This window comes from Diorhabda sublineata, chromosome 8 (assembly GCF_026230105.1).
Source record: "Diorhabda sublineata isolate icDioSubl1.1 chromosome 8, icDioSubl1.1, whole genome shotgun sequence".
Taxonomy (NCBI): Eukaryota; Metazoa; Arthropoda; class Insecta; order Coleoptera; family Chrysomelidae; genus Diorhabda; species Diorhabda sublineata.
Window position 1 is genome coordinate 7,488,291 of NC_079481.1, and position 25,337 is coordinate 7,513,627.

Consider the following 25,337-nt stretch of genomic DNA (forward strand, 5'->3'; position numbering starts at 1 on the left):
TCGATAAAACTTGGAGTAGAAACACGTTAGAATTATTGAAAAAAACAGTTAACAATTATCACAAAATTAGTTTTATTCGCACAACCGTTTCAATATATTAGGCAACCAACCTTACAATTTGACAACTCTGTGTTTCAAGTTTGGATAACTATGATCCGACTTATTCTGTGAAAGATGAGTGACAATTGACATTTTTGACATTCTAACCGACTTTTGTTAATTCTGATTAAATTGTTAATTATAATTAAACACATAAAAACCTTTGATATAACAGTCACAAAAATATAAAAAACCAAATTACGTTATTAAAAATGTTGAATCATGTACAATATTATGAAGCTCGTACACGTCAAAAAATGTTGATGTGGACGTAATTCTTTATTATCATTCATATATTATACGAGGGTGGTTCAATATAAACTGGAGTTTACCTATAAAAAAATTTATTATCTAGTTGGAGTTGAAATTTTTTTTAATATAACGTACGCCTTCGGTATGGTATTAGCTTGTGATAAATTTATGATCGTTTTATTATACTGAAATATATCTGTCCCTTACTATTTTTAGTTTGATTTAATTTTAGTTTGGTGTGACGGACATCGAATGTTAAAAATAACTAAAATTTTGATTGCCAAAGCTGCATTTTTCTCTCGGTTATACGTAAAAATAAATTTATATTTACGACGAATTTAAAACATATAATATTTTTCATTATATTTAAAAGTATCATTGTGAATCATTGGAATACTTGACAGAAATAATAAGAATATAAATAAGAAAAAAATAATAGTTTTTACTAGGTATATTTTTATTTAATATTCAGATCGATATATTACATAATATACTTACGTCAATAAAAATAATTACTTGATTTACTCACCATGACAGATAACCTATAAAATCGTGCGTGGATAAATATCGTATAATTTAATCGATTTGGTGCCATTTTTATTATTTGCTAATCGCAAATCTAGGGAGAAATCTAGTTACTTTTTGTTTTATAACCAACGTAATGACAGTTAAATCACCTGATTGATTCAAAACTAACCTCGATTCGTAATTTTTATTACTGGCAATTATTCAGAAGAAAAAATCCACGAAACATCATGGAAATTTTAATGAAAAAAAAAAAAAAAGAAATTTAACAAAAATTCGTAAATAATTGTGGTGGGAGCATGAGTATACTGAAATTACAGTTAATTTTAATATTGAATAATACAGGATCTCGTTAATAAATTGCAGTGTTGCCATGTTGGTTAGTTTATCCTACAAGTCTGGTAAAAAGTTTTGAAATTAATTTTGGATCGTCAGCGCCCAAAATAATCTCGCGGCTACGAATTGGAGAAAGGGGGGCGAGGGAGGGGGTTGTTATTAAAACTACAATTACCAATTATTTCTTTAATGGAAGATATATACAATACACAAAAATATTATCCATGTAGCAGACAAGAAGACATCAAAAGTACCATTTTTTTTAAAGATTAATTATTCCGTTTTCGTGGTACTAGCTTTTAATGAAAGCAAAGGCGAATAAGTTAATGATAAGCAACATTAATTCGTAATATAATATATGAATGTTTGTTTTGGCTCGCATCTTTATCTCAAAACTGTTTCGCAGGCTCGCAATCCTTATATTAATAAAAAAATTCCTCCAATCCGTTAATAAGGTTTAATTTGATTAAATTACATTTGAATATACAGGCAATTGCTTGAAATATCCTAATTTTAATCTCGGAAATTTTGAAACCATCAAATGGTTACACGATTTTTTATTTTTTTTTTTTCGGGAAGCACCATATTGGAATTTGTAGTCAATATTTCCGAGAAAAACCATCTACTGTTAACTAAAAAAAAATGAAATCTATATATCATTTTTTTGTAATTATATACTTATTGGCACTAGAAATGACAGATTTTGATTATTAGTGACATATATAATAACATAGTTGGTGCTTTAATTATTTTAATCTCATATATATCGTTTTTACAAAAAAATTTCAATATCTCGTTTTAAAAACGATTTTTGGTGTAAAAATATCGAAAATTACTTTGAAATAAGCGAAAAAAATCTCGATATAAACATGAAGATGAACTAGAACTGATTAGAAACGTTTGTAATTAACTGACGAAGACGAAGGAAAAACATAATTTTATGGTTATGTAAAATTCATTCAAACAGTGATTTAAATACAATCAATTTTTATGTTCACGTATATATATAAAAAGAAACTAACCAATAGCTGATCAATTTCAATGACAGATTACGATGCAAAAAAAAGAAGAATTCATCCGAAACGAAAAAAAAAAAAAACAAAACGTTTTGTGGTTATTTTAAAAGTTGTGATTCATTTTAATGGAAAATTAATGGATTCCAAAGTGAAAAAAATGCAAGCAACCAATTCAAAATCAATTTTCACCATTACCAACATTTTTCTTTTAAATATTTCTAAATACTTACTCGATAAAACTTTTAATTTACGACTATAACATTATAAGGGACACTTAAACTGTAAAAATTTCCACCGAAACAGTCAGAAAATTTTAATAAAGTCACTAATTTCGCAATCACTCAACACCTTTCTTGTAAGCCTGCCAAACGGTCTCGAACAAACACGATCCAAAACTTTGTAGCCGTTAAACGGATAACGAAACGTAACTGTTATACTGAGTAATATTTCTTTTCAAAATATCGGCGCAAAGTCCCAAAACTCGTTCGAATCTAGCCCTATCTAATTTGACACATTTGAGGGGCCCGCTGGCTACGACCGTAGCGGCCCTAGGTCGGTCCAATAGCAGAGCAATCTCCCCGAAATAATCGCTCGGTCCTAATCTACCGACTTCCGTGGGTTCCTCACCGTCGATTCTGCTTTGTTTAACCACGGCGGTACCTTCGACTATTATGTAAAAATCGTCGCCGCGTTCTCCTTGTTGCACTATAGTTTCATTATCTTCAAAACTGACGGTTTCCAAAGCGTCCGCTACAGTGAGACGTTCCCATTTATCTAAATTTTCTAATATTGAAACGCGCGATAAAAATTCCTCATACATTTTTCTTTTACGGATAGTCGAACCCATCAAAATTCTTCTGTAGGAATCTCTATCGATTCCCCAAAGTTTCACGTCCGTTTTAGCTTTCACCGTAGCTGCTCTCGGGGTACCGTAAATCAGAGCTAATTCACCGAAACTGCCTCCTTCGCTTATTGTAGTTACTAGTTCATTATTTACGTATACTTCCACTTCACCTTGATCTATTACGTAAAAATTATCCCCTTCATCTCCTTGTTGTATTATAGATTCACCTAAAAATTTATTAAAACCACATTCATTCACAAAAATTTAGTCAATAATATAAATACACTGCTGAACATACAATTGTTTATTGAATGTAAGGAACAATTTAACTTTAGTATGATTTTTTATTAAACAAAAAGCTTTCAAAAGTGATTATCCCCTCATCTGGTAATCATAACAGCTTACAAATGACGAGACATACTTTGGATCATATACTACATAAAACTGTCCCATTCCTGTACCAATATGTCGCTAATTTCTCTAGAATTTCTAGGTAGTGGTACATGTGAATGTCTCCCCATCTCATATCAATTAGATTCAAATCTGGAATTCAAGCAGGGCATAATTTGAACCTCGTCAAGGTACTGGATAACGTCCCATACCATAACTGATTCTCTATCTAATGAAGCATATCTCTCGCCTTGTCGTCACCACACTCTTAAAAGACTATCTGAACCCATAAAACAGAATATATCTTGGTTAAGAGATAATCCATCAGTCAACTCTGGATAGCCTATTAAGTCGAATAGCTCTCTTCTGTATTGAGTAGAGCATCATCAGTGTATGCTTGGGAGCTGAGCTCCATAAGTGAGCGCAATACTTTGGGTCTTAAAAAGAGCTAATTCAACCATGAGGCTATACCAGGCCTAACCTCAACACCGAGAAGATGATATTTTATGTCCAAACAAGACCAAATCCTGAGCCAACATGGGTCTTTGCTACATTTAACTCAGATTGCTTCCACCCCACACCCAAATGTTTTTAAGATTGGTATTGATGGTAGTGTTGGGCGAGTTTATTGAGGTAGTTCAGTTGATTCAAACCAAGACACCAGTGTGCTAAGCCAGGATAATGCTACACAATTTGTAATAGACAGATAAAACGAAAAATATACTGATTATGGAAGCAATCAGATAAGAAACTATGGTAAAACCAAACAAAAAACTAAAAAAATTGAAATTTATTAAAATAAATAGCTCAGCAGTGTATTTTTTATAAGTACATAAACAAGAACTTGATAATCAAATTTAAAAAAATGATAGTTTCTAATATTATAACGTGTCAAAATTCACCTAGGGGATTGGGCAAATGATTATCCAAGATTTTCAGATTCTTCCCATTTGGAATACTTAGAAAGTACTTCATGGAAAAATCCTTGAATTCCCATTGACATTTTACAATAATGAGTCCTATAGAGATTTTCTGAATCCTGTAATGTTCATAAAACACCAGTTTATCATCGATTTTATCAAAGGGTTGATTTTTCTTTCATTTTCATGTACATATTTTAGCCCTTAGAACCCTCTCACCAAAAAAATGTATCAATAAATTAGTTTTATGAATTCAGAACTAAGAAAATCGCGACAGAACACACTTTTTATTTTTGGAAAATATCATTTCCCACGAAAACATTAATTCAAGTTTTCCTTCAATTGTAGGTACTCTTCGTACTTATTCGAGATGGAAGGAAAAGACCAAAAAACAGCATTTAACACTAAAAATTACCATAAGGACTTCTTGTACACGCCTTTTGGATTAGAAAATGCGTCAGCATCCTTCCAATATGTAGCCGAGAATATACTAAGAAGTGTACAAAATGAGATATGCCTAGTATACTTAGACAACATTATTGTATATTCAACTTCCTTACAAGAATATCCAGAGCGCCTAAAGATGATTTTTCAGAGACTCAGAAAAGCATACTTTCAAATTCAGTTGAACAAATTGGAGTTCTTGAAAAAAATCACATAATTACACAAAAAAATGTATGCAATACTCAACTATACAATTCCTAAAACACTTGGGATAAAGGACTTTGTACAACTAACCAAACAATTCATGGAATGTTTGAAAGAAGGTATAAAAATTGAACTTAATAACAAATACTTTCGAATGATATATTTAGACATTTAATTTGACCTACTTATGATATTTATATAAAATAACGATATTTACCTGGAAGACAGTTAACTGGAAACATAGCATCGAATATATCGGATCTCTCGTTTTCGTCCAAATGCGAAAAAAGAACATTCTTTGCAATTGCCTTTGAAAGAGCAGCCATGGTCTTGTAATCTTTAGGTACGACTTTTTTCACATAGCTCGTAGCGTCTTCTTCCGAAACTGGTTCTGCGGAAATTCCTCCCCGACGTCGAACTGGCTGTTGGGTAAGAGCTGGTAGCGGAGAAAGATCCTCTGTATCTTCAGGAGACATGGCTTGTTGTTTAGCGTCTAAAGCTTGTTCTCGTTCTAATTTTTGAAAATGTTCTTTCAGAAATGAAATGGGATTCGACGGACGGTTTACACATAACTGAACGATGCAATCCTTGAGAATTTGCTGGATGTTGTGAGCTTGAACATATGCCTCGCATTCACGAAGCGCTTGTTCTTCGTCGACATTTGTTGTCATTATTTTATATTTTTAAAATGTTTTTTATACCGCACTGTTGAATCACTAGATATTTACGTATATTTTAAACGTTTTGATAGTATTATGGATTTATTTTTTCACATAAGGACGAGCCTATATTTGTCAATGTCAATTTAAATAAAAATGACAACTGTGGATCACTGTAACAAACACTAGTCGATTCTTTATTTCGATTATTATTAATATTTTATAAACAAATTTTTAAATATAAAATATAAGTGATAGTTTTGAAGTTATCATTGTTTATATTAAAATAGGTATATATAAAACTAATTTCAAAACATTACAACAAATCATGATAATCGATATACTATATTTCATTTATTTATCGATCGATTTATACTAGACAATGCCCACACCCACATATGATTATAAACATGCGCATTTCAATATCAACAAATTACTGCTACCATAGTGAAATAAGTCAAATTTTCGAGAAATTCGTAATTTTTTATTTAAATTTCTAACGTATATAGATGAATTAGGAATCAATAAATATTATTTGAATAGTTAATTTGAAATATATCATATCGGGTAACTACTATGACGTCATTAATTCATTGATAATAATGGTAGTTTATTATAGCATTAATTCATGACGTCATTATCATCGGCATTTCGAATTGTAGACATATATATGCCTAACAAAATATTTTCAACAATAAAAATGTCAAATAAAAAAGAAGAAGAATCCAGCTTATTCCGTAGTGATCGTTTAAGATTTTTAAATAATGTTTTGTAGATATTGTACTAAAAATTTACCGACGAAACTCAATAGTTAGTAGTATATAGATACGTGTCAATTTAAACAACATTGAAATATGTATTTACAGGCTTTAAAAAATATTCAAGTGCAGTCAAAACTACCCCAATCCAAGTAAATGGAAACAACGTACGTAAAGAAGTATTAGAATATAGACACATTTATCCCGAATTCTTACCCGATCCTAAAATTGAATTCAGAAATGCTTTACGGGAAAAACTGGAAAGACACGATATGTTAGCTAGAAGAGCTATTATTAACATGCCCGAATTTTATGTTGGTAATTATTTAGGTTAATAACGAAGGATTACAGGTAAGTGATTGAATTTTAATTATTAGGTACAATTATGGCAGTTGAATCGTCGGATGAACACTCTCCTGGTAAACCTCACAGATTTGTTGGAATTTGCATACAAAGAAGAGGATGTGGATTAAGAGCAGAATTTATTCTCAGAAATGTTATTGATCATCAGGTTAATAACTTTTATAGTATTATTTATATAGAAAACGTTATGTAAAATAATTTTTTTAGGGAGTTGAGATACTTTATAAACTTTATGATCCTTCTATACAAAAAATAGAAATATTAAGATTAGAAAAACGCATAGATAACGAACTTTTTTACTTAAGAGACGCCCTACCAGAATATTCTACGTTCGATCCAAACATGGAGGTGGAAATATTACCAGAAGGTAATAATTTATAATTAATGTAAATGTATTCAATTTTTATTTAGTTATTTTTTAGGTTCTCCTATTCCTATTAATAAAACAAAAGTGAAACTAAAACCGAGACCATGGTTGGAAAAATGGGAAAGGAAAAACCTTTGGGGTATCCAAGATTTAGAATTGCCGGAAAAATACTATGAAAAGGCCAAAAAAGTTGCTACTCCATGGGAAAAATACGATTTAATGAAAGAATATATGTGAGTATATTTTTTTACAATGGGAATTCAGAAAGTAGGACTACTTTGTGTACAGCTCTTGTTTTTTTATTAACTTTGTTTTTCAGGAGAACTATTCCTGAAGAAGAACAGTATGAAATATATAGTGAAATCGAGCCAAAACTGCAAAAACTTCAAGTACAAGGAAAGAAAATGAAGAAGAGAGTGTTTGTTAGGCCAATGAAATTAGCCTAAAAATTTCTTTTTCATTCAATTTTAATAATATACCTATTATTAAATAAAATTCGATAATAAAAATCAAATATGGATGTGTTTTAATATATGCTTCTTAATTCCTTCTTAAACATATTGAGATGTTTATATACTATTTTTATAAATTGGGGTTTATTTAGTTAAAAAGAGTTTTTTTTTGTTAAAAACAGTTGAAATAACATTTTTTTTGAAATTAACTTTTGTAACTCTTGAAATTTTCGGATTATTTTGCGTTTTTTTTTGAAACAATACTTTATTGAATTTCCCAATAAACTAGTAACTAATATAAATGGGTTCAAAAATCAAGTTATTTTTTTATTTTAAATCAAAATATTAACATTCTAGGTATAATTATAAATTTGGCAAGGTTACACTTTTATTAACGCATTTCCGATGTTTCAGTCGACGGGATTATTACAGCATTGCCAATGTAGTGAACCGGCCATTTTGAGTGTCTGTACCAATTTATTTTTAATTTATTCGTTTATTAAATAGTATTGTTGTGGAATATTGTGTAAAATATAAACAATTTTAGTATGTGCTTCTGTAATTTGCAAAAACATAGTTCATTTCAGTCCAGATTCAATCTTAAGTTTTTTAGGTTAAGTTATATTTTCTTTTGACGCCATATAGTAGACAAACGTTTCAAAGTTATAATTTATTTTTATAATAAATAATTATCAAAAAACACTTATAATAACTATTTCAAAACAAATTTAGGGCAAATCAACGTGAAAAAGATAAAACTGTAATTTTGGAAATTATTAGCATCTACAAACTTTTTTACCAGAAAATTTCAGTACTCGATGATAATTCATTTATTTTTATGAATTTTCGTATTTTGGTAGAAATATTATGATGTATTGAATGTTTTTGTATAAAATACCAATAAAATAAAAATTAACGTGAATAATTGATGGTAATTTTCACTTCACTCCATGATTGTAAACTTTGTTACAATTTCACGTTTCTGGTCGCCTGATACAAACGCGCTCAAATTCTTACTCAACAACGAAATCGCAAAAATACGTTGAAGGTTAAATAAAAAATGTAAATATTGCAAACACTGTTTATTTTTTATATAAAATTTAATTGCGTCGATTCACATTTCACATTGTAATAAATGCGAAGATTAACTAGAATTTGAATTTCAGTATTAACAAATGTTTTGTAGGATTTTCTTTCGCTTTCCACGTTCTTTTTACTACATATTTTGAATAATATATTATGGACACTTCATTTTACTTACTCTACTATTTTTCCTCTTTTGACAAATATTTATCACACCTAATGCAAGATTAGAATAAATGTCAATATACTTTGACAGCTGTAGAATAGAAAAGTTGGCCTTGATAATAATAGTTGTCACTGAAGATTTTGCCACACAAGAACTGTCAAATTATTTTAATTTTCAATGGCTAAAATTATACGGGGGGAAATCGAATTACTTAATGAGTAATCAATAAAACATTCCATTCGTGTGAGTTATACGAGGGCGTATAAAAGGAATGAAATAATGTGTAACCTTGATATAAATATAAAATGGCCGCACTTCGTACGAAGCTCGTGGATGGTAATATGAGGTATTGTACGAGGGATAGTTAATAAGAAGTGTCAAATTATTCCATGGTCAATGGCTAAAATTATACGAGGAGAAATTGGATTACCTGATAAACAATCAATTATACGAGGAATTAAGATATTAACCTTGAGATCAATAGTTGTTATATGAGCTTCTGCCAAAAAATGGCGCCAGTATTGTACGAGGGATAGTTAATAAGAATACTTGAATCACTCGGGGGGAGATGAGAAGTAGTGAAAAATCAGAAGGTTCCAAATGCAAGTGTTATAGGAAGCTAGATGAAAAAGTGTCCAATAGATTGATTAGGTCTGCGATATGGATTTTGACGAAAAAAATGATGATTATTAAAAAGTTTTATCTATTTAAAAAATATATTTAAAAAGTACAACACAGTTTCAATTTACATGCCGAATAAAATAAATACAATGAATTGATAAAAATTATGTGAACTTTTTAATGTACAAATTGAAAAAAAAATGGATAATTACAATAATTATATCTTAGATTTCATAATAATTTTTTCTCTTTCGGGCAGTTTACTTATTTATTTACAATATATTATAAAATTAATCACTCCACAATATGCTGACCATGCTGTAAAAAAAACCAATGAGGGGGTAAAAAAAATAGCAAAATTTGGGACATTCTTTATATAACAATTGTGATTTGAATAAAAGGTTGATCAGCATTTTGGGTCCCTTTAACCACAGTACTTAAAAGGTACTTTCGATTGATCTAATTGGAGCATCACATGATAATATAATGTCAACAAGATGGCGACGCTTCGCATTGAATCTCATAAAAGTGATTATACGAGGGAACCTCAAAATCAACTGACCAACGAGTAGTCGATGATTTTTTGTACGAGGGAAATGATCAAATGCTTTCGATAATCAGCGTTATACGAGGGTAAGTTATGGGAAAAATATTTTTTGGCCAGAATTATACGAGGGGAGGATAAGAAAAAAAATTTGACGATTTTAAGGTTTCAATAAGTTTTAAACGAAAAAAAAAAAGCTAAAATTATACGAGAGACAGTTGAGAAATATTAAAAGAACGGTTAATAAAATCGATGGGTTCGAATTATACGAGGGGAAATTGAAAAATTGCAAACAGAATTTTGACGATTTTAAAGTTTCAATAACGAGAACTATACGAAGCAGCGTCAAGTGAGTTTTAAACGAAAATATAATAGTTAAAAATTTTCGATTGCTTAGAGTTATACGAGGGAAAGTTAAAAAGACGAACAATAAGTACAATCTTCGTTTTTCTACGCGTGAACATAAGATTTTGAAGAAAAAAAAAACTATAATTTCAAAGAAAATATTTTTCTCCTTTAGAAAAAAAATCTGCTCACCTCTAAAATGACATGGACTAACTACCGTTATTATAACTCGATTTATTCGCGGCCATTTGTTGTAACGAATTGATAAAAGCCTTTTGGAATTCGTCTTGGAAACCGGACGCGAAATCGCCGCCTCCTCCTCCTCCTGCACCGCCGCCTCTACTATTAACGTCGTTCCTACCGCCGTGACTGTGATTCGATGTGGTTTTCGAACTGGAAAAACTTTTGTTGTAAGCTATAACAGAAACGGGCGAATTCGACGAATTGTCGTTTTTTACTGGCGAACACGCCAATTTTTGTAAAGCTTTCAAGTTCTCCATAACCATCTGGATGTCTTTCTGACCGTCTCCGTCCGATTTCGAAGTGACTAGAGGAGTGTGCGGTACGTAATCTTGGTGTACGGGGAATACTGGAACGAAAAAAATTATATAGAAAAAAAAAAACAACAACCACGTGACATACCGGGCGAATAATGATTTGATGGATTGATATCGTTGGGATTTCTAGAGTACGTTTCTAATAATTTTTTTTTAACGCCTTGGCAGTGAGATGTTGTCGGTATCACAGTCGTCGGGGGATTTTCTTTTTTTTCTTCTCTAGTCGGAAGATTTTTAACTATTACGCCGCTATCGTCCAACATTGAGGATAGATCGTTACTAAAAAATTAGACAAAAAAACTATTTAGTTGTTTTTCGGAATCAATTTGGAAAATTTTGCAATTTTATCGGTTTAAATTTAATTATTTACTCACACATTATTTCCACTTTGATAACAATGCGCGGCGGCGTTGGCGGTTCGATGTTTCGTAGTCGAAACGTCGCATCTCGTCGAAACGAAATCGCCAACAGGAACGTTAAATTTATTAGTCAAATCCTGAGATACGGTAACGTTCGAATGATATTTTTCATCTTGTAACGGTTTGTAGCAATTCACATCTTTCGATTGATAAACGGTTAAATCGTCCATAGCTACGGATTTCGGCGTATCCGAATAGGGTTTGAACATTTGAAATTTCGATAAATCCGTCGGTTTTTCCACGCATTTCGACGAAACAATCGGTTTTTCCATAGGTTTCGACGAGACGATCGGCTTCTCTATAGGTTTCGACGAGACGATCGGTTTTTCTATAGATTTCGACGAGACAATCGGTTTTTCCATAGATTTCGACGGTTTTTCCACGTGCCGGACGAGATCTATCGGGGGGGTGATTACTTCTTGACGGTTGATCGGTTTCTCTTCGGGTTTTTCTTTATCGGGGTAAGTTTGACGGTTTTGTTTATCCGTATACGAATGAGGTTTTTCCTTTTCGGTATTATAAGTATAATCGGGGTGTTTTAGTTTTTCTCCGTAGTTATGACCGACGTATTTACTCGATACATCTTTATCCGTATAAGAACGTTTGTCTTTGTCGAGGTGGTGATGGTGGTGGTGGTGATGGTGTTTACTTTTGTCGTGGTAATGATGATGTTTGTCCTTGTTGTGATAAGATTTTCCGGGATATTTTTCTTTTTCTTCAAAATCTTGTTTGTTTGATCGGATGTTTTCCGAGGTTTTTTCTTTTTCCACATATTGGGGGACGATTTCCTTGTTATTTTCGAATTTTTTTTCCGGTTTAATTTCGTCAGCGTACGGTTTGAACATTTCGTGTGTTTTCGCGTAGATTTTTTTCATTTCTACATACGGTTTAAAAACTTCGTCGTTCGAATCGATTTTCGATTGGCTCTCGTTCGATTTCGATTGTTCTTCGGTATCGTCGATTTTTTTGTTATCTAAAACGATTTCGTTGTTGTTAACGACTTTGGTGACGGTGATACTATTCGTTATTTCGGTTTTATCCGCGTCGTTTTTCCCGTTGGTGATTGGCGTTATGGAAATATTGGAATGTTTCGATGAATCGACGCTGACATTCGAGGGATTCGATGAAGAAGAAGATCTCGAATGACCCTGCATACTATTGAGTATCTTCTTGATGTTGTTTATATACATCCAATTTTCCGGCCACAGTGGTAAGATGTCCTTTCTAAGGTAATCGACCAGTTGTTCTTCTAATAAACTAGCCTTGTTACCTTCCAGGACGAGACAACGTTTTTTAACACTAACGACATCTTTTAAATGTTTCCTGAAATTGGAAAATCGATAATTATCTGGAAAATTATAACGTGTGACTGAAAAAAACCTCGCTTCTCATGGAAATTGGATTTCAACCTGAAACTTGGCACAAAACCTCTCCGACCCCCTCAAAACTATCACTTTCGAGGGTACTCTAGAAGGAAGTGTCCGGAAATGGTTCCTTCAGACTCTTAAGGGAGAGTTTCAAGAAGATTTAGGGGTTTTGTAGCCATTGAGTTTCATAAAAATTGGCCAAAAATCAATTTTCATAAGGATTGTGCGAGGTCTTTTTCGATTTACTATACAAATGGCGTTATTAACTAGTTCTAGACACAAATAAATGAAAATTCTCGGAAAAATCAAGAAAAATGTGGAAAATGCAATCAAGTCATCATCAAAATGAGCGTAAACTTCAATAACGCCATCTATTAGACAATACTTTAAGATCGTATCAATAGACGAAATAGAAGAACCTCTATTTCATACATTTATCTATGAATTATTTTGTACTTTATATACTGTTCGAAAAAATTAATTTAATTTCCAAAATATCGAAGTAAAATTAGTTTTTGTATCAATTTCCTCTATTAATTGATGATTAAATAATAAAACTGTTACAGTACATTACAGAAATCTATAAATTATGTCAAATTTTATATTTTTAATACAGACCAGCTTAGATAGATGGCGCTGGAAATATTTTCAAATTTCGTTTAAAGTCAAAAATACAGTAAATAAATTGAAGAACTTCTAATTTATATAAACGTTTTTCTATGGATTATTTTGTACCCTGTATATCGTCATAAAAAACATTCGATTGCCAAAAAATCGATTCTAATACTAATGCCCTCTATTAATCGATGATTAAATCATAAAACTGTCAAAGTACATTATAGAAATCTGTAAATTATGTCGAATTTTATATTTTTAGTATAAACTAAAATAGAAAGATGACAGTGGGATTGAAAAACTGATTTGATCAATTTTTTTTCAACTTACTTAGTTTCTTCATTCCAACGGAATTTCCTCTTGGGTAATTTGAGATTTTTCCATTCTTCATCGTTCTCGTTCTCCTTAGAAAACCTGTACCCGTAAAACGATATTTAATTCAAGAAAAATAATATACGAGGGTCGTTTAAAAATTATTAATCGTTACTTGGAACAGTTAAATGACAAAATCGCAAGTAATAATCAGATGAACAAGAAAACGTAGTTTTTCCGCAGGAACAACGTATTTTCTCACATTTCAGTCACGAAAATTAGTGAAATTTGTAAAATAATTACTTATTTTCTAGATCTGATTTCAGGTGATGTTTTTCTGTTTCTTAACCTAAAAATCTGATTTTGCCGATATCATTGATATCGTATTTATATGTTTTGAGCCCGTTTATTTGTGGGATCAGTAATTTTTAGTACAGTCTTCGTATTATAATTCTAATATTTTTGATTTTTATTGTAATTTACTTGAAAACAACGCCTAAGGAACACGTATAGATAAAAATGCGATCACTTGACAGGAAGTAAATAATTCCCTTATTGAAGGGTATTTTCAGTTTTTACTTTACTTTTCGATAAATTTCCATTGATTTTTCTAGTATTTCACCTCCAAACAACACCAAACGAACCCTTATAGTTCTATGGTTCCAAAATATATGATAACAAATAGTTTTATGGAATAACTGTAACAAAAACAAATATCCTTTTCCGTTTTTTATATCTAATACATTTCAGTAATTTTTTCTCATAATTCACCTACAAAACACTTTAAACGAGCTCGTACAGTTCTGTGGTTTCATTTTATTTGATAAAACTCAGTTCTATGGAATAACCGTGGCAAGAAAACAATCAATTCCCTAATTTTAGGACGAAAATCCTTTTTATTCTTCTTTATTCGAGAAAATTGACTTTACAATGATTTTCTAATCAATTTTTTCCTATAAATCACCACCAAACAGCACCAAACGAAACCTTATATTTCTATGGTTTTTTAATGTAATAAAAATAGTTCTACTGAATAGATTGGTGATTTTGTTTTTCGTTCAGTCTCATTAAAAAAATCGATAAGTAGAAATCTAATCAAACGAAACAAGAAAAAAATACAAATTCAGTCAAAAAACTTACTTTTTCTCCATCACTTTCTGACTCTCCTGCCGGAAGTTCTCCTCCAAAGCAGGCATGACAGTATCGATGCAATCCTTCAATTTCGTCTTCAAATTTCTCAACCGTCTTTCGTTATCCTCCAAATCCAACACCCTCGCCCTTCTTATTAACGTGTCTTTAGTGCAATTCACGTACTGCGCGAGATGTTCGTAAACTTTCACCCTCGACGATTTCGATATGATCCTACTCTTCTTTTCCAAACTGAAAACAAAAAAAAATCATCCACAAATATAAACGACGAAATAATCGAAAAATTGTACAGAAAAATAACCAGCACTCAAATAATTATCGATGTCTATTACGAGGGTATTAAGAAATATTCTACCACTAATTTTTGTTCTATTAAATTGTCGTCTCCAACTGAAAGAAAAAATCATAGAAATTGTAATTTACTTACTTCAGTAATAACCCATTGACTTCTTGCGTAAAAAACGCCTTCTTCCCTTCTCCTTTATAATTAATGGCAGCTTCTTTTAATTTCGTAAGTATACCGTCGATATCCCCCGGTAAATTTTCTGGTAACTTCACTATTTCTTCCTTTTCTAACCTACTCAAAGTCGGTTTGTCTTTATCCTTCAATTGAGTATCTAAAACGACATATCCAAGATTTTTTTCATAAAACTATTGGCAACATCGCAATTTTAAAACAATATACGTTTCTGATAAGTTTTAATGAGATACGGTAAGTGAGTTGACAGTATAATATCAGATCATATGTAAACAACGTCGCTACACTTCGTAATTAATATGGAAATTGAAGAAATGTGAAAAAATGAGGTTAGGTTGGTCCTTCGACCCGGCTCGAAGGACCAGATTGTGTAATTGTATGTGTGTAATCGTAGTAAACACCAAATTAAGCCAACAGAACTTGATGATTATTAAAAAATGAGAAATTTGAGGAAATTACGAGTTTAAAAAAAGTTTTCTTGTAATTCTGGATGAATCGATTTGGTATTAACAGCTTAAATCAATTTATATTATTTTTTATATATTCCATGAACTTCTGGGCAATTTACACACCCACAATTGCACTTCGAATCATCCTTAAATCGCTAGTTAATACCTGTCTCGAAGGACCAGATAATGTGATTGTTTGACTTTAGTTGTAGCACACGATAGCAAAATACGATAAAATATTTCAAAACAGTATATAAATGGAATTTTAGCCAACAGAATTTGGAAAATTGATGAAAAAATTGGAAAATATATGAACACTTAGGTATTTTTATCGCCCTCAATGAGTTTTTATCATTTTATTGGATGAATAAAGTAATAAAATTGTCCGGAACTATTAGGTTGCTTTCACACTCCCTAATGTTTGGTCCATCGAGCCACTGGTTAATACCAGACTTGAAGAACCATCAAAAGTGATTTTTAAGCGCAGCTGTAGCGCACCCAGTACGCAAAATTTGATAAAATATTGTAAATTAGTTTGAAACCGTATATGAATTGGATTTTAGCCACCAGAATTTAGAAAATTGGTAAAAAAATGGAAATTATAGCCCTAAATGTATTTATATTATTTGATATAGTAAATAAATTATAACTTAAAAAATTTTTAAAGTGCGACAAAACGGTCCAATAACATTTTTTTTTGAAAAATGATATTTTTCAGAAAACTTACCGATTTTATTTTGCGTATTATTTACATTATCCTCAGCCGGCGATTTATTTTGCTTGGTATCGAAATCTTCTACCACCTGCTTCAAAACGGATTCTATGGCATCAGTTACACTGGTTATGTTCATGGGTTTTTTGTTTTCTTTCGAGGATTCCTTTTCGATGGTATCCTCCACTGTTTTTAACTCATCCGGTACGGATAAATTGAGATCTTCGCGTTTTTCCCTCAACAAATCTTTAACTGTCTTATTCGGATCTATAGATTTCCGTTTTTTCACCTGAAAAAAATTAATCAAACACATTCCACTATTTCAATAAAAAAATTAGAAAACTCACTTGAATTTTTGCTGTACTAAACATTTTTTTCTTGATGGCTTGTTGCATAGAAGTAGTCGGCGATTGTACTTTGAGTTTCTTTTCCTTTTGAGCGGGATTGGCAGTGTCGCTGTCGCTATCAGCCGAAGTTTCCAATATCCTCTTACGATTTTTACTCTTCTGTTTATCCTCACCTGTAAAACTCGCATATTTTCAAAAAAATAAAAAAACTATAAAATCACACAAAACCGTATAACATAACTTCTAACAAATAAATTTACTAACCCTCACTTTCCGACGCAGAAGATGTACCGGAAGAGGAAGAAGCGGAAGTGGAGGCGTCGGAACTAGCCTCGTCATCAGTCTTAAATTCAAGCGCGCCGGAATTTACGTAAAAACCACCATGAAGAGTAGTGACGTTTTTCGGTATAATTTCGTCGTAACCATCGGTATTATCAATAAATGAATCCGATTCGTCGTAACCCATACCAATATCCGCGTAATCATCTTTTCTATCTTTCCTCTTTTTCTTTGTCACCCCGGAGCCCTACAATCAGATTCAATGATACACAGAATGGTATCATTCCAATTGATATACGACACTCACATATTTTGCTTCCATTTCGAGAGCAATTCTTCTAACATCATCATCATTATCACCGAATGGATCCAGTCCATTTTCTAAACCGTTCGTGTCCTTCACCGGTTTTGTTTTCCTCTAAAAGTATATTAAATCTCACTGATACACTTTATTAAGAATATTTCGTTAAAATATTTGTTTTTGTATCATAATTCTATAAAATCCTTGACACAAATCAATTTAGATAGTAATTTATAACGAATAACCCCGTATATTGTTCAATTTTTATTAGCGTTATCAAACAAACAAGTTAAATAAATTATTTTTATATTTATATGATATACAAAATACCTACATCATTTGATACCTGATTATTACTATTTAATATTAAAATGCATCTCAGAATATCTAAGGAAAATATAGGTTAGAACATTTCCAAACATAGACGTAGTTAAGAAATTAGAAAATATGCTAATCAAAATGATTTTTGTTTTCATATTAGTTATAAATTTAAACGATATACTATTTTTAACGAACTCTAAAGTGGAACAAAAAAATTTAATATATATATATATATATAATTCCGGTTATTAAATACATTTAATTGAAAATAATTTTAGATTATTTTCACCCAAAGCGCCGACTATGTTCGCATATGTGCATGACTCCCGGATAGCGGCGTGACGTTAAAGTTCTAACCTCCTCGTGTTTCTGTTCGCCTGATACAAACGCGCCTAAATCCGATCTCGATGACGAGGTTTTTGCGAAGTTTTTGGATATAAAATAAAATAAACAAATTAATTATTTTCTAAAATAATAATAATGTAATAATGAACGTTACTAATAAGATTTTTTCTATTTTTCTAACTAGTGCCGTAAACGAGTACACGTTTGAATTTACAAGACGTGTTCAAGGTATTTGACGTATTTGTCTCCAAATATAATTTACAAATAAAAAAAAAACTATAATACTAACATCTTTTGAGCGATGTTTAAATTATAAGGACAAATGGTGGTTTATTCAAAAGTATTGTTGAATAATAACAGCGGAGGTAGTCTATTATTAAATTTTCATCATTTTCTCCCTACTCTCGTTTAAACTTCTAATCAAATTGGAATTTTAGCAAGGAGCGGCTTATTATAATAAAATCTGTTAAAACATCTCAGTACGTACAAGTTATAAATCAATTATACTATTAGTACACGTAACTAATATGTTTATTTAAAACTTATCGAATTTGGTAAACCCACTTTTTATTTGAATATGTAATGAATTAAAATGCATCTAAAGTTCATGAAACTATTGAGAATTACACAATTATTAAAATTTGCTTACACACTTAACACTGATGACCAAATTGTCTGTCCTCACACGTTTGCAGGCTTTACGACGTGGCAACGTCGGGAAAAATGGTTTATTATAATTAAATTATCAAAAGCAATGATATAAATAATGTCATATTATCGACGTTTACAAAAATCAAGCACTTCAATATTTCCTAAAAAAGAATTGTCTGTGCTGTTGTTGCTTAGTGTTCATTGGAGGTGGGAATGCAAATGTTGCAATATCAACTCCAGATTGGTAGGAATAAAAGGACATAAACGTGATCGATCTCTCAGAAGAGCCCTGGGAGGTGGTTTTCAAACTACAATGTCCAAAATAGTCACGTAGACCACAATCTTTTTATACCAAAGAACAATGTAAATATCTATCCGAATTTAAGAATGTACTTTGTGCGGAAGCAACGTTTTTGTTTTTTTTTTAATCAAATCTAACTTAAACATGGCGACGTAAATACTAAGCTGATAATTAAAGTGGATTTTAAGATACTAAAAAATCAGTTATTGCAATAAGGTTTTGCAAAGGGGCTAAACCTTCCTCAAGAATTTTTAACGTGACAGCTGTCACCTGATGCCTTTGCTTTGCAAAAACTACAGCAATAACCTTATTTTACTGTATTTATTCGAAATTAAACAGAAATCGAGACCATTTTCTCTCATAACTTACCTTTACAACAGCAGCTAGTTGGTCCTTATAGTTATATTCAGGGCAGTTGTCTTCATTGGATTCGGGTAAAATCACAGATATCCTCACTGTTTTACACAGTTTTTTTATCACTTTGTCATTCACTTTTTGCGGTTCAAGAGTCGTTAGAGCCACACGTTTAATGTCTGACATATTTCATTACAAATTTTCATTAAAACAACACAACCCGGTTTCGCTCCAACATGTTTAAAATACACTACACTCAAACAAGCATACGAATACCAAATTTGAAGCTTTGCGCATATACGAGCGCATTGCATGGCTTTATGAATATAAATGTAGGAATTGTATAAAAAGGTATAGAACTTTGATGTGTTCGACTATGGTAAAATAGATAGCAGCACAAACGAAAATTACGGAAATCTATCAATACATTTACGATTTTTTCGAAAGATACCACCATGAATTTCATATTATTTATTTTAATATTTTTAATAAAGATTTTATATTCTAATTATTAATATGAAAACAGTATATAATATACAACAAAATAAGTATCAGGGTAAAACTATTTAAAATTATACATTATATATTTAAACAAAGACGTGTATTGTGTATTGCATATTTATTAGTTATTGAATTTAGTAGTGAAGTAATATTGGTTGCCGGCTTATAAACTATTTCGATATATTTGAACTTAATTTTGAAAGTATCTTATTTTAATTTTCAATTATTTTTTTTAGTTTAAAAATTAGAAAAAAAAATAGTATTGAGTTTTATATTTGTTAATGATTTCAGAATCACAACGTTCTTGATTGGATTTAATATATTAAATCTGAAAAATTCAGTCGTAATCAATGACTTTATTAAACGCTATATTAATTTTTTATGAAGTAATAAAAAAAACTTTTTGAAAGATCGCTAAATCCATAATCCATTTTCAAACAACCACATTGTAACACATACATAAGTTGAAGATATAAGCGAATTCGGGAAAGCTGGTGGAAAATCTGTCGAAAACCCAGCGAGCCAAAGGCCCATTGACTTATTGTTATTATTCTCATAACACGCTATATTACACCGATAGAAGGAGATAGGGAAAGGAGTCAATTTCTAACATAAACGTAACGGAAGGGTGGCCATAGAACGCCACAATTATATAAATAGAACAAAAATAATTTGTTTGAGTAATGTATTGAACGAAAACATATGAAGAAAAATGATATTACGTAGTGGTTAATAACAAATTTTAAAATTGATTACTAAACATACGAGGACCGTGTCTTTTTCAACATCCGATCGCTCCGTGCAGACGGTACGCGGGCAGAAAAACGCAGTAAGTGACTGCGCAGCTCTCGCACTACATACTCCGCCATTTTTGACATTCAGGCATGATTCGGCGTTGTACTACAGCCACGTAAACATGTCCGCCATTATTCTTCATGAGTGATGGTGTAGTGCGTGATTGGTGTCGTTTATTTATAGCCTATCGGTTATAAATATGAACTTATGCAACCAACAATTCGTTTACTTGCTATTTCGTTGTTAGTTTTGTTATTTTCGTCGATACGCCTATGGAATAAGAATGTGAAAAGAGAGATAGAGATAAACCAGTGGACTCGGCTGAGCCAGCGTTTTGTCACATCAAGAGATATGAGAGGCGACTGCAAGAAATATTATCTTCAGTTGGAATATTATTTGAATTATACCGGCCAGATATCGATATATATATACTGCTACTTTTCTTAACTGGAACCACTTTTTTACGTCGGACTATAGATTTATTTCGAACGAATTGTTTTTATTTTATTTTTTTTTCGGATCACAATACGAGTGGATTGTAAACGTTTATGATCTTGAGATTAGATATCACGTAATGAGGGCGTGTAGTTGTTTATACACCGAGGAATAAAAGTAATAGATAAATCAATAAATTTTATGTATAAACTTAAAAATAATAAACTAAAACGTCGTATTTTTCGGCCGTGTGGAATTCGCCTTGAAAAGCGTAATACAAAATTTTATTTTCTCCTGCATTAGCGATATTTAATATCTTCCCAAATACGTCACTTCCTTGGTGATTAACTCTTCCTAAATAAACGGTCGAATTGTATAGGAAACCATGAAATTCATTTCCCACTATCACTGGATGATATCGAGGATCGTCGAACAATTTAGGAAATTCGAAGGACATCACTTCTTTCCATTCTAAATGTGTTTCTTCATTAGCTACAAGTATCTATAATAATATAGTAATTTATCGAGTTGAATACTATATTTAATCTACGACTAATGAATATTTATTAATTTCATTATGAAAAATATTAAACTTTTATAATATTAACGTTAATATAATATGGAAAGTGAAGTTTTATATTTTAAAAAAAGTGTTAGACAGTTTTTAACCTTTTTAAAGAATGTTTTTTTTGTAAAATAAGGCAAAAAAGGTTTTCGAGTTACAGGTCATCGATAATACAAACCCAAAATATATTGATTTTAGGTAGTAGGTAGTTAGTTCTCCCCGATACTTAATATTGTAAAGACATACCTTCGAAAATCTATTACTGTGTTACCTAATTCATTATTCCAACAGAAATTAATGATAATAGATTCTATGGTAACGAAGAAAATATACGCCATCTAGTGACAAATACCATTGGAATGTAGAAATAATCTTATATATTAAAAAAATTGATGATTTTCATTCCAAGTCCGTTCAGGCGTTCTACCCAACAGATTTGCTTAATTTTTTTTTTTCAATGAAAAGTATTGATGCACAGATCAGTCATCAACCATCGGGTTTCATCTAATTTTCACCATTCTCAAGTTATACTCAAATGCGATTTCCCCCTGTACATTAATTATGGGAGTTTTTCACATACACACGTTCTATCCTCAATATCTCAGGTTCTATTCAATATAGAGACTTCGTTTTGGTTTAAGAACACTCGCTGAAACATCCTCTTTCTTTTGAGTGTTTGAACACTTAAATCGGTTGAGTTGGAGAGGAGCTAGGCGCGGACATTCAATGTGGAGTTATGGATTTTTGTAGGTTTTTGACAATTTTTCTACATTCCAAGATCTATATCTCAGGTTCTAATATAGCTACAGAGTTCGTTTTGACTTAAGAACACTCGTTGAAACACCTTCCTTCTTTTGAGTTTTGAACACTTAAATCGGTTGAGTTGGAGAGGGGCTAGGCGCGGACATTCAATGTGGAGTTATGGATTTTTGTAGGTTTTTGGCAATTTTTCTACATTCCAAGATCTATATCTCAGGTTCTAATATAGCTACAGAGTTCGTTTTGACTTAAGAACACTCGTTGAAACACCTTCCTTCTTTTGAGTTTTGAACACTTAAATCGGTTGAGTTGGAGAGGGGCTAGGCGCGGACATTCAATGTAGAGTTATGGATTTTTGTAGGTTTTTGACAATTTTTCTACATTCCAAGATCTATATCTCAGGTTCTAATATAGCTACAGAGTTCGTTTTGACTTAAGAACACTCGTTGAAACACCTTCCTTCTTTTGAGTTTTGAACACTTAAATCGGTTGAGTTGGAGAGGAGCTAGGCGCGGACATTCAATGTGGAGTTATGGATTTTTGTAGGTTTTTGACAATTTTTCTACATCCAAAGATATATATCTCAGGTTCTAACATAGCTACAGAGTTCGTTTTGGTTTAAGAACACTCGCTGAAACATCTTCTTTCTTTTGAGTTTTTGAACACTTAAATCGGTTGAGTTGGAGAGAAGCTCTTGTTGAGTTGAGTTTTCTTCAATCAAAGATTTATATCTCAGGTTCTAATATAGCTACAGAGTTCTTTTCTATTATAATAATTTCTGATACTTATTTAATGGATTCGATGAGAGCGAAGCCGCGGGTAAAATCTAGTAAATATTGAAATACAAGTAGTTATAACGAACTTTCCGTTTTTGCTTTATATTTAGTTCACTTAAATATGTTGAAAGTATGATAAACATTCTTCATTTTGACATATAGCAGGTACTCTACCCCTTTAGAAACGAACTGTAGTACTTTCAACGTTTTTAATTCATTACGAAATTTCTCCAGTGCAGATCAAAAAAAAGTATTTGGCAATCAGCAAAATCAAGCTCATTGAGAAATTGATGATAGTAGATTCTATGGAATAGAAGACGAAAATCTGCCTCATCTAGTGACATAATTAAAGACAAGTCACCTAAGAATTCTAGCATCCGATAAAGGGCTGATCCGTGAAGGGCTTTCACGTTGTTTGGTGGTTGAAAACTGAACAAACAACCTTTCAACAAAATTAGGCTAATCCAAACAGAAAAATTTTAGCATTGATAGAGCTTTTCGAAATGGTCAATCATGGGTCAATAAAGGAGCTGAATTGAACATTTTTGGACTCTATGAAATTAGGAACATCACTCGTCATTTTTCAGGTAGTATTGCTAACAATAATCAAATGAGAAAAGGGACAGCATCCCAGAGTCTTACTGGAAAGACAATCCAAGCCTAAGAAGTCCGAGGAACGTTTTTTAATAACCAGTTTTACATTTCATTACTCTTGTTTTGTCCTACACTCTCCCCGTTTTCATTCTAACAGATTAACACACTGTTTTGACAGATTTACCTTCCCTGTGACAGATTTAAACTTCTGACAGATCAGTCAGTACTTTAAGACACTAGCCATGGCAGATTCTGTCGATAATGTCCTTCAAATATCACCAAACGCATTGGGAACCGAGAAGAAAACGTCCTGACCAAAATATCTTTTAGATACACCATCATCATCGTTACTTACTTCAATTCCTTCTGTTATTGTATGAGGTTCTCGGTAAACAATCACTTCGATTGATTCGGCTCCATTTTGGAGAACACCGGGGAAGTACCCTTCGGTACTGTTTTCGGTCCATCCATCGGTGAAAGAATCCGTGGCGTAGAACGCCCTACCGATAAATTCGGGATTGTTTTTTGCGTCCGAGCCTCCGGGAACGGCATTATTCGGAATCTCCCCCGTATAGGTTATCCACTGGACATAATCACCTTAAATATATGAAAATAATTCGGTTTAAGAAGCTTTTCATAATAGTTGAAACGTGAAATTTAAGGTGACGTCGTTACTTCTCTATATAATGACTCAATTTGATTTGGACACGTACCTTGGGATGCAAACGTTGTAAAAAAGCAAAAAGTTAATAAAACTACTGATGCCAACATTGTAAATAACACTATCATCAATATATGATATTTTAGGCTTTATATCAATATATAAATTAATTAATGTATCTTATCCTATTTGATAATGGTTATTTGTAATCCTAGATAACATATATCATCCTAAGTGACATTTTTATTATGTTAAATAATTATTTCCTCTGTTTAAATACCATAAATTCATCATAAAACATTATTTACTTTAAAAAATTTAGTTATAAAAATCATTTACGTATACTAAACTTTGCGGTGATCCCTCGTATATAAAGATTTTGTTTTAACGTTAAATTTTTTTCATATAATCGACGAGAAGTATTTGGACTGATATTGTATCAACCGGTTAATCTTTCCGCTCCATTAATGTATCACGTACGTTGGAAAAAAAATACTTAATCTGGTTTCTTTTCAAAGTCGTTTAACACGCGTCTCTTCTTCTTTTCGAATGTAAACGTAACGTGTATCGTTCACAATCTCTTCCTTAACACTCAGCCTCTTCTGAATTGATCGTTCCAACTGACGAATCCGAGTCTTAAGCCAAGACGTTTCGAACGTTTAGCCTCGATCTACAGGAAATAATTTACTCTAATGTTCATGGGATTTCGAGATTTGATGCTTGTTTATACGATTATTTTGGAAACGGAAATTTAGATTCACATTTTTTTTGGTAAAAAATTTATTTAGAATTAGCGTTATAAGAAATATACCGGGTTGCGCAATTAAGAACGGCAATATTTCAGGACCGGATTATATTATAACTTCGGGAAAAACATTATAACAAAAATAATCGCATGAAATAGAG

General features: G+C 31.6%; 4 protein-coding genes across 4 annotated transcripts; 1 reads left to right on the forward strand and 3 right to left on the reverse strand.

The window, feature by feature from the left end:
* Window positions 1–1,383: 1,383 nt before the first annotated feature.
* Window positions 1,384–6,099, reverse strand: LOC130447225 (cAMP-dependent protein kinase type I regulatory subunit). Its single transcript, XM_056783926.1, has 2 exons — window positions 5,248–6,099; window positions 1,384–3,299 (listed from the first exon to the last, which is right to left on the reverse strand). Exons 1-2 carry the CDS (start codon window positions 5,699–5,701, stop codon window positions 2,635–2,637), a joined length of 1,119 nt encoding a protein of 372 aa, XP_056639904.1. The 5' UTR covers window positions 5,702–6,099; the 3' UTR covers window positions 1,384–2,634.
* Window positions 6,100–6,386: 287 nt separating this feature from the next.
* LOC130447226 (39S ribosomal protein L19, mitochondrial) lies at window positions 6,387–7,698 on the forward strand. The gene is made up of 6 exons (XM_056783927.1): window positions 6,387–6,499; window positions 6,556–6,765; window positions 6,825–6,958; window positions 7,018–7,177; window positions 7,233–7,410; window positions 7,497–7,698. Exons 1-6 carry the CDS (start codon window positions 6,454–6,456, stop codon window positions 7,621–7,623), a joined length of 855 nt encoding a protein of 284 aa, XP_056639905.1. The 5' UTR covers window positions 6,387–6,453; the 3' UTR covers window positions 7,624–7,698.
* A 1,863-nt stretch (window positions 7,699–9,561) lies between these two features.
* On the reverse strand, window positions 9,562–19,609 carry LOC130447794 (ubinuclein-2). The gene is made up of 12 exons (XM_056784813.1): window positions 19,361–19,609; window positions 17,380–17,490; window positions 17,058–17,319; window positions 16,794–16,966; window positions 16,462–16,735; window positions 15,235–15,424; window positions 14,799–15,038; window positions 13,677–13,760; window positions 11,320–12,687; window positions 11,031–11,224; window positions 10,581–10,977; window positions 9,562–9,817 (listed from the first exon to the last, which is right to left on the reverse strand). The coding sequence occupies exons 1-11, from the start codon at window positions 19,529–19,531 to the stop codon at window positions 10,598–10,600; spliced, it is 3,447 nt and encodes a 1,148-aa protein (XP_056640791.1). The 5' UTR covers window positions 19,532–19,609; the 3' UTR covers window positions 9,562–9,817; window positions 10,581–10,597.
* Window positions 19,610–20,538: 929 nt separating this feature from the next.
* LOC130447503 (uncharacterized) lies at window positions 20,539–24,555 on the reverse strand. The gene is made up of 3 exons (XM_056784361.1): window positions 24,484–24,555; window positions 24,126–24,367; window positions 20,539–21,578 (listed from the first exon to the last, which is right to left on the reverse strand). The coding sequence occupies exons 1-3, from the start codon at window positions 24,539–24,541 to the stop codon at window positions 21,288–21,290; spliced, it is 591 nt and encodes a 196-aa protein (XP_056640339.1). The 5' UTR covers window positions 24,542–24,555; the 3' UTR covers window positions 20,539–21,287.
* Window positions 24,556–25,337: the final 782 nt, after the last annotated feature.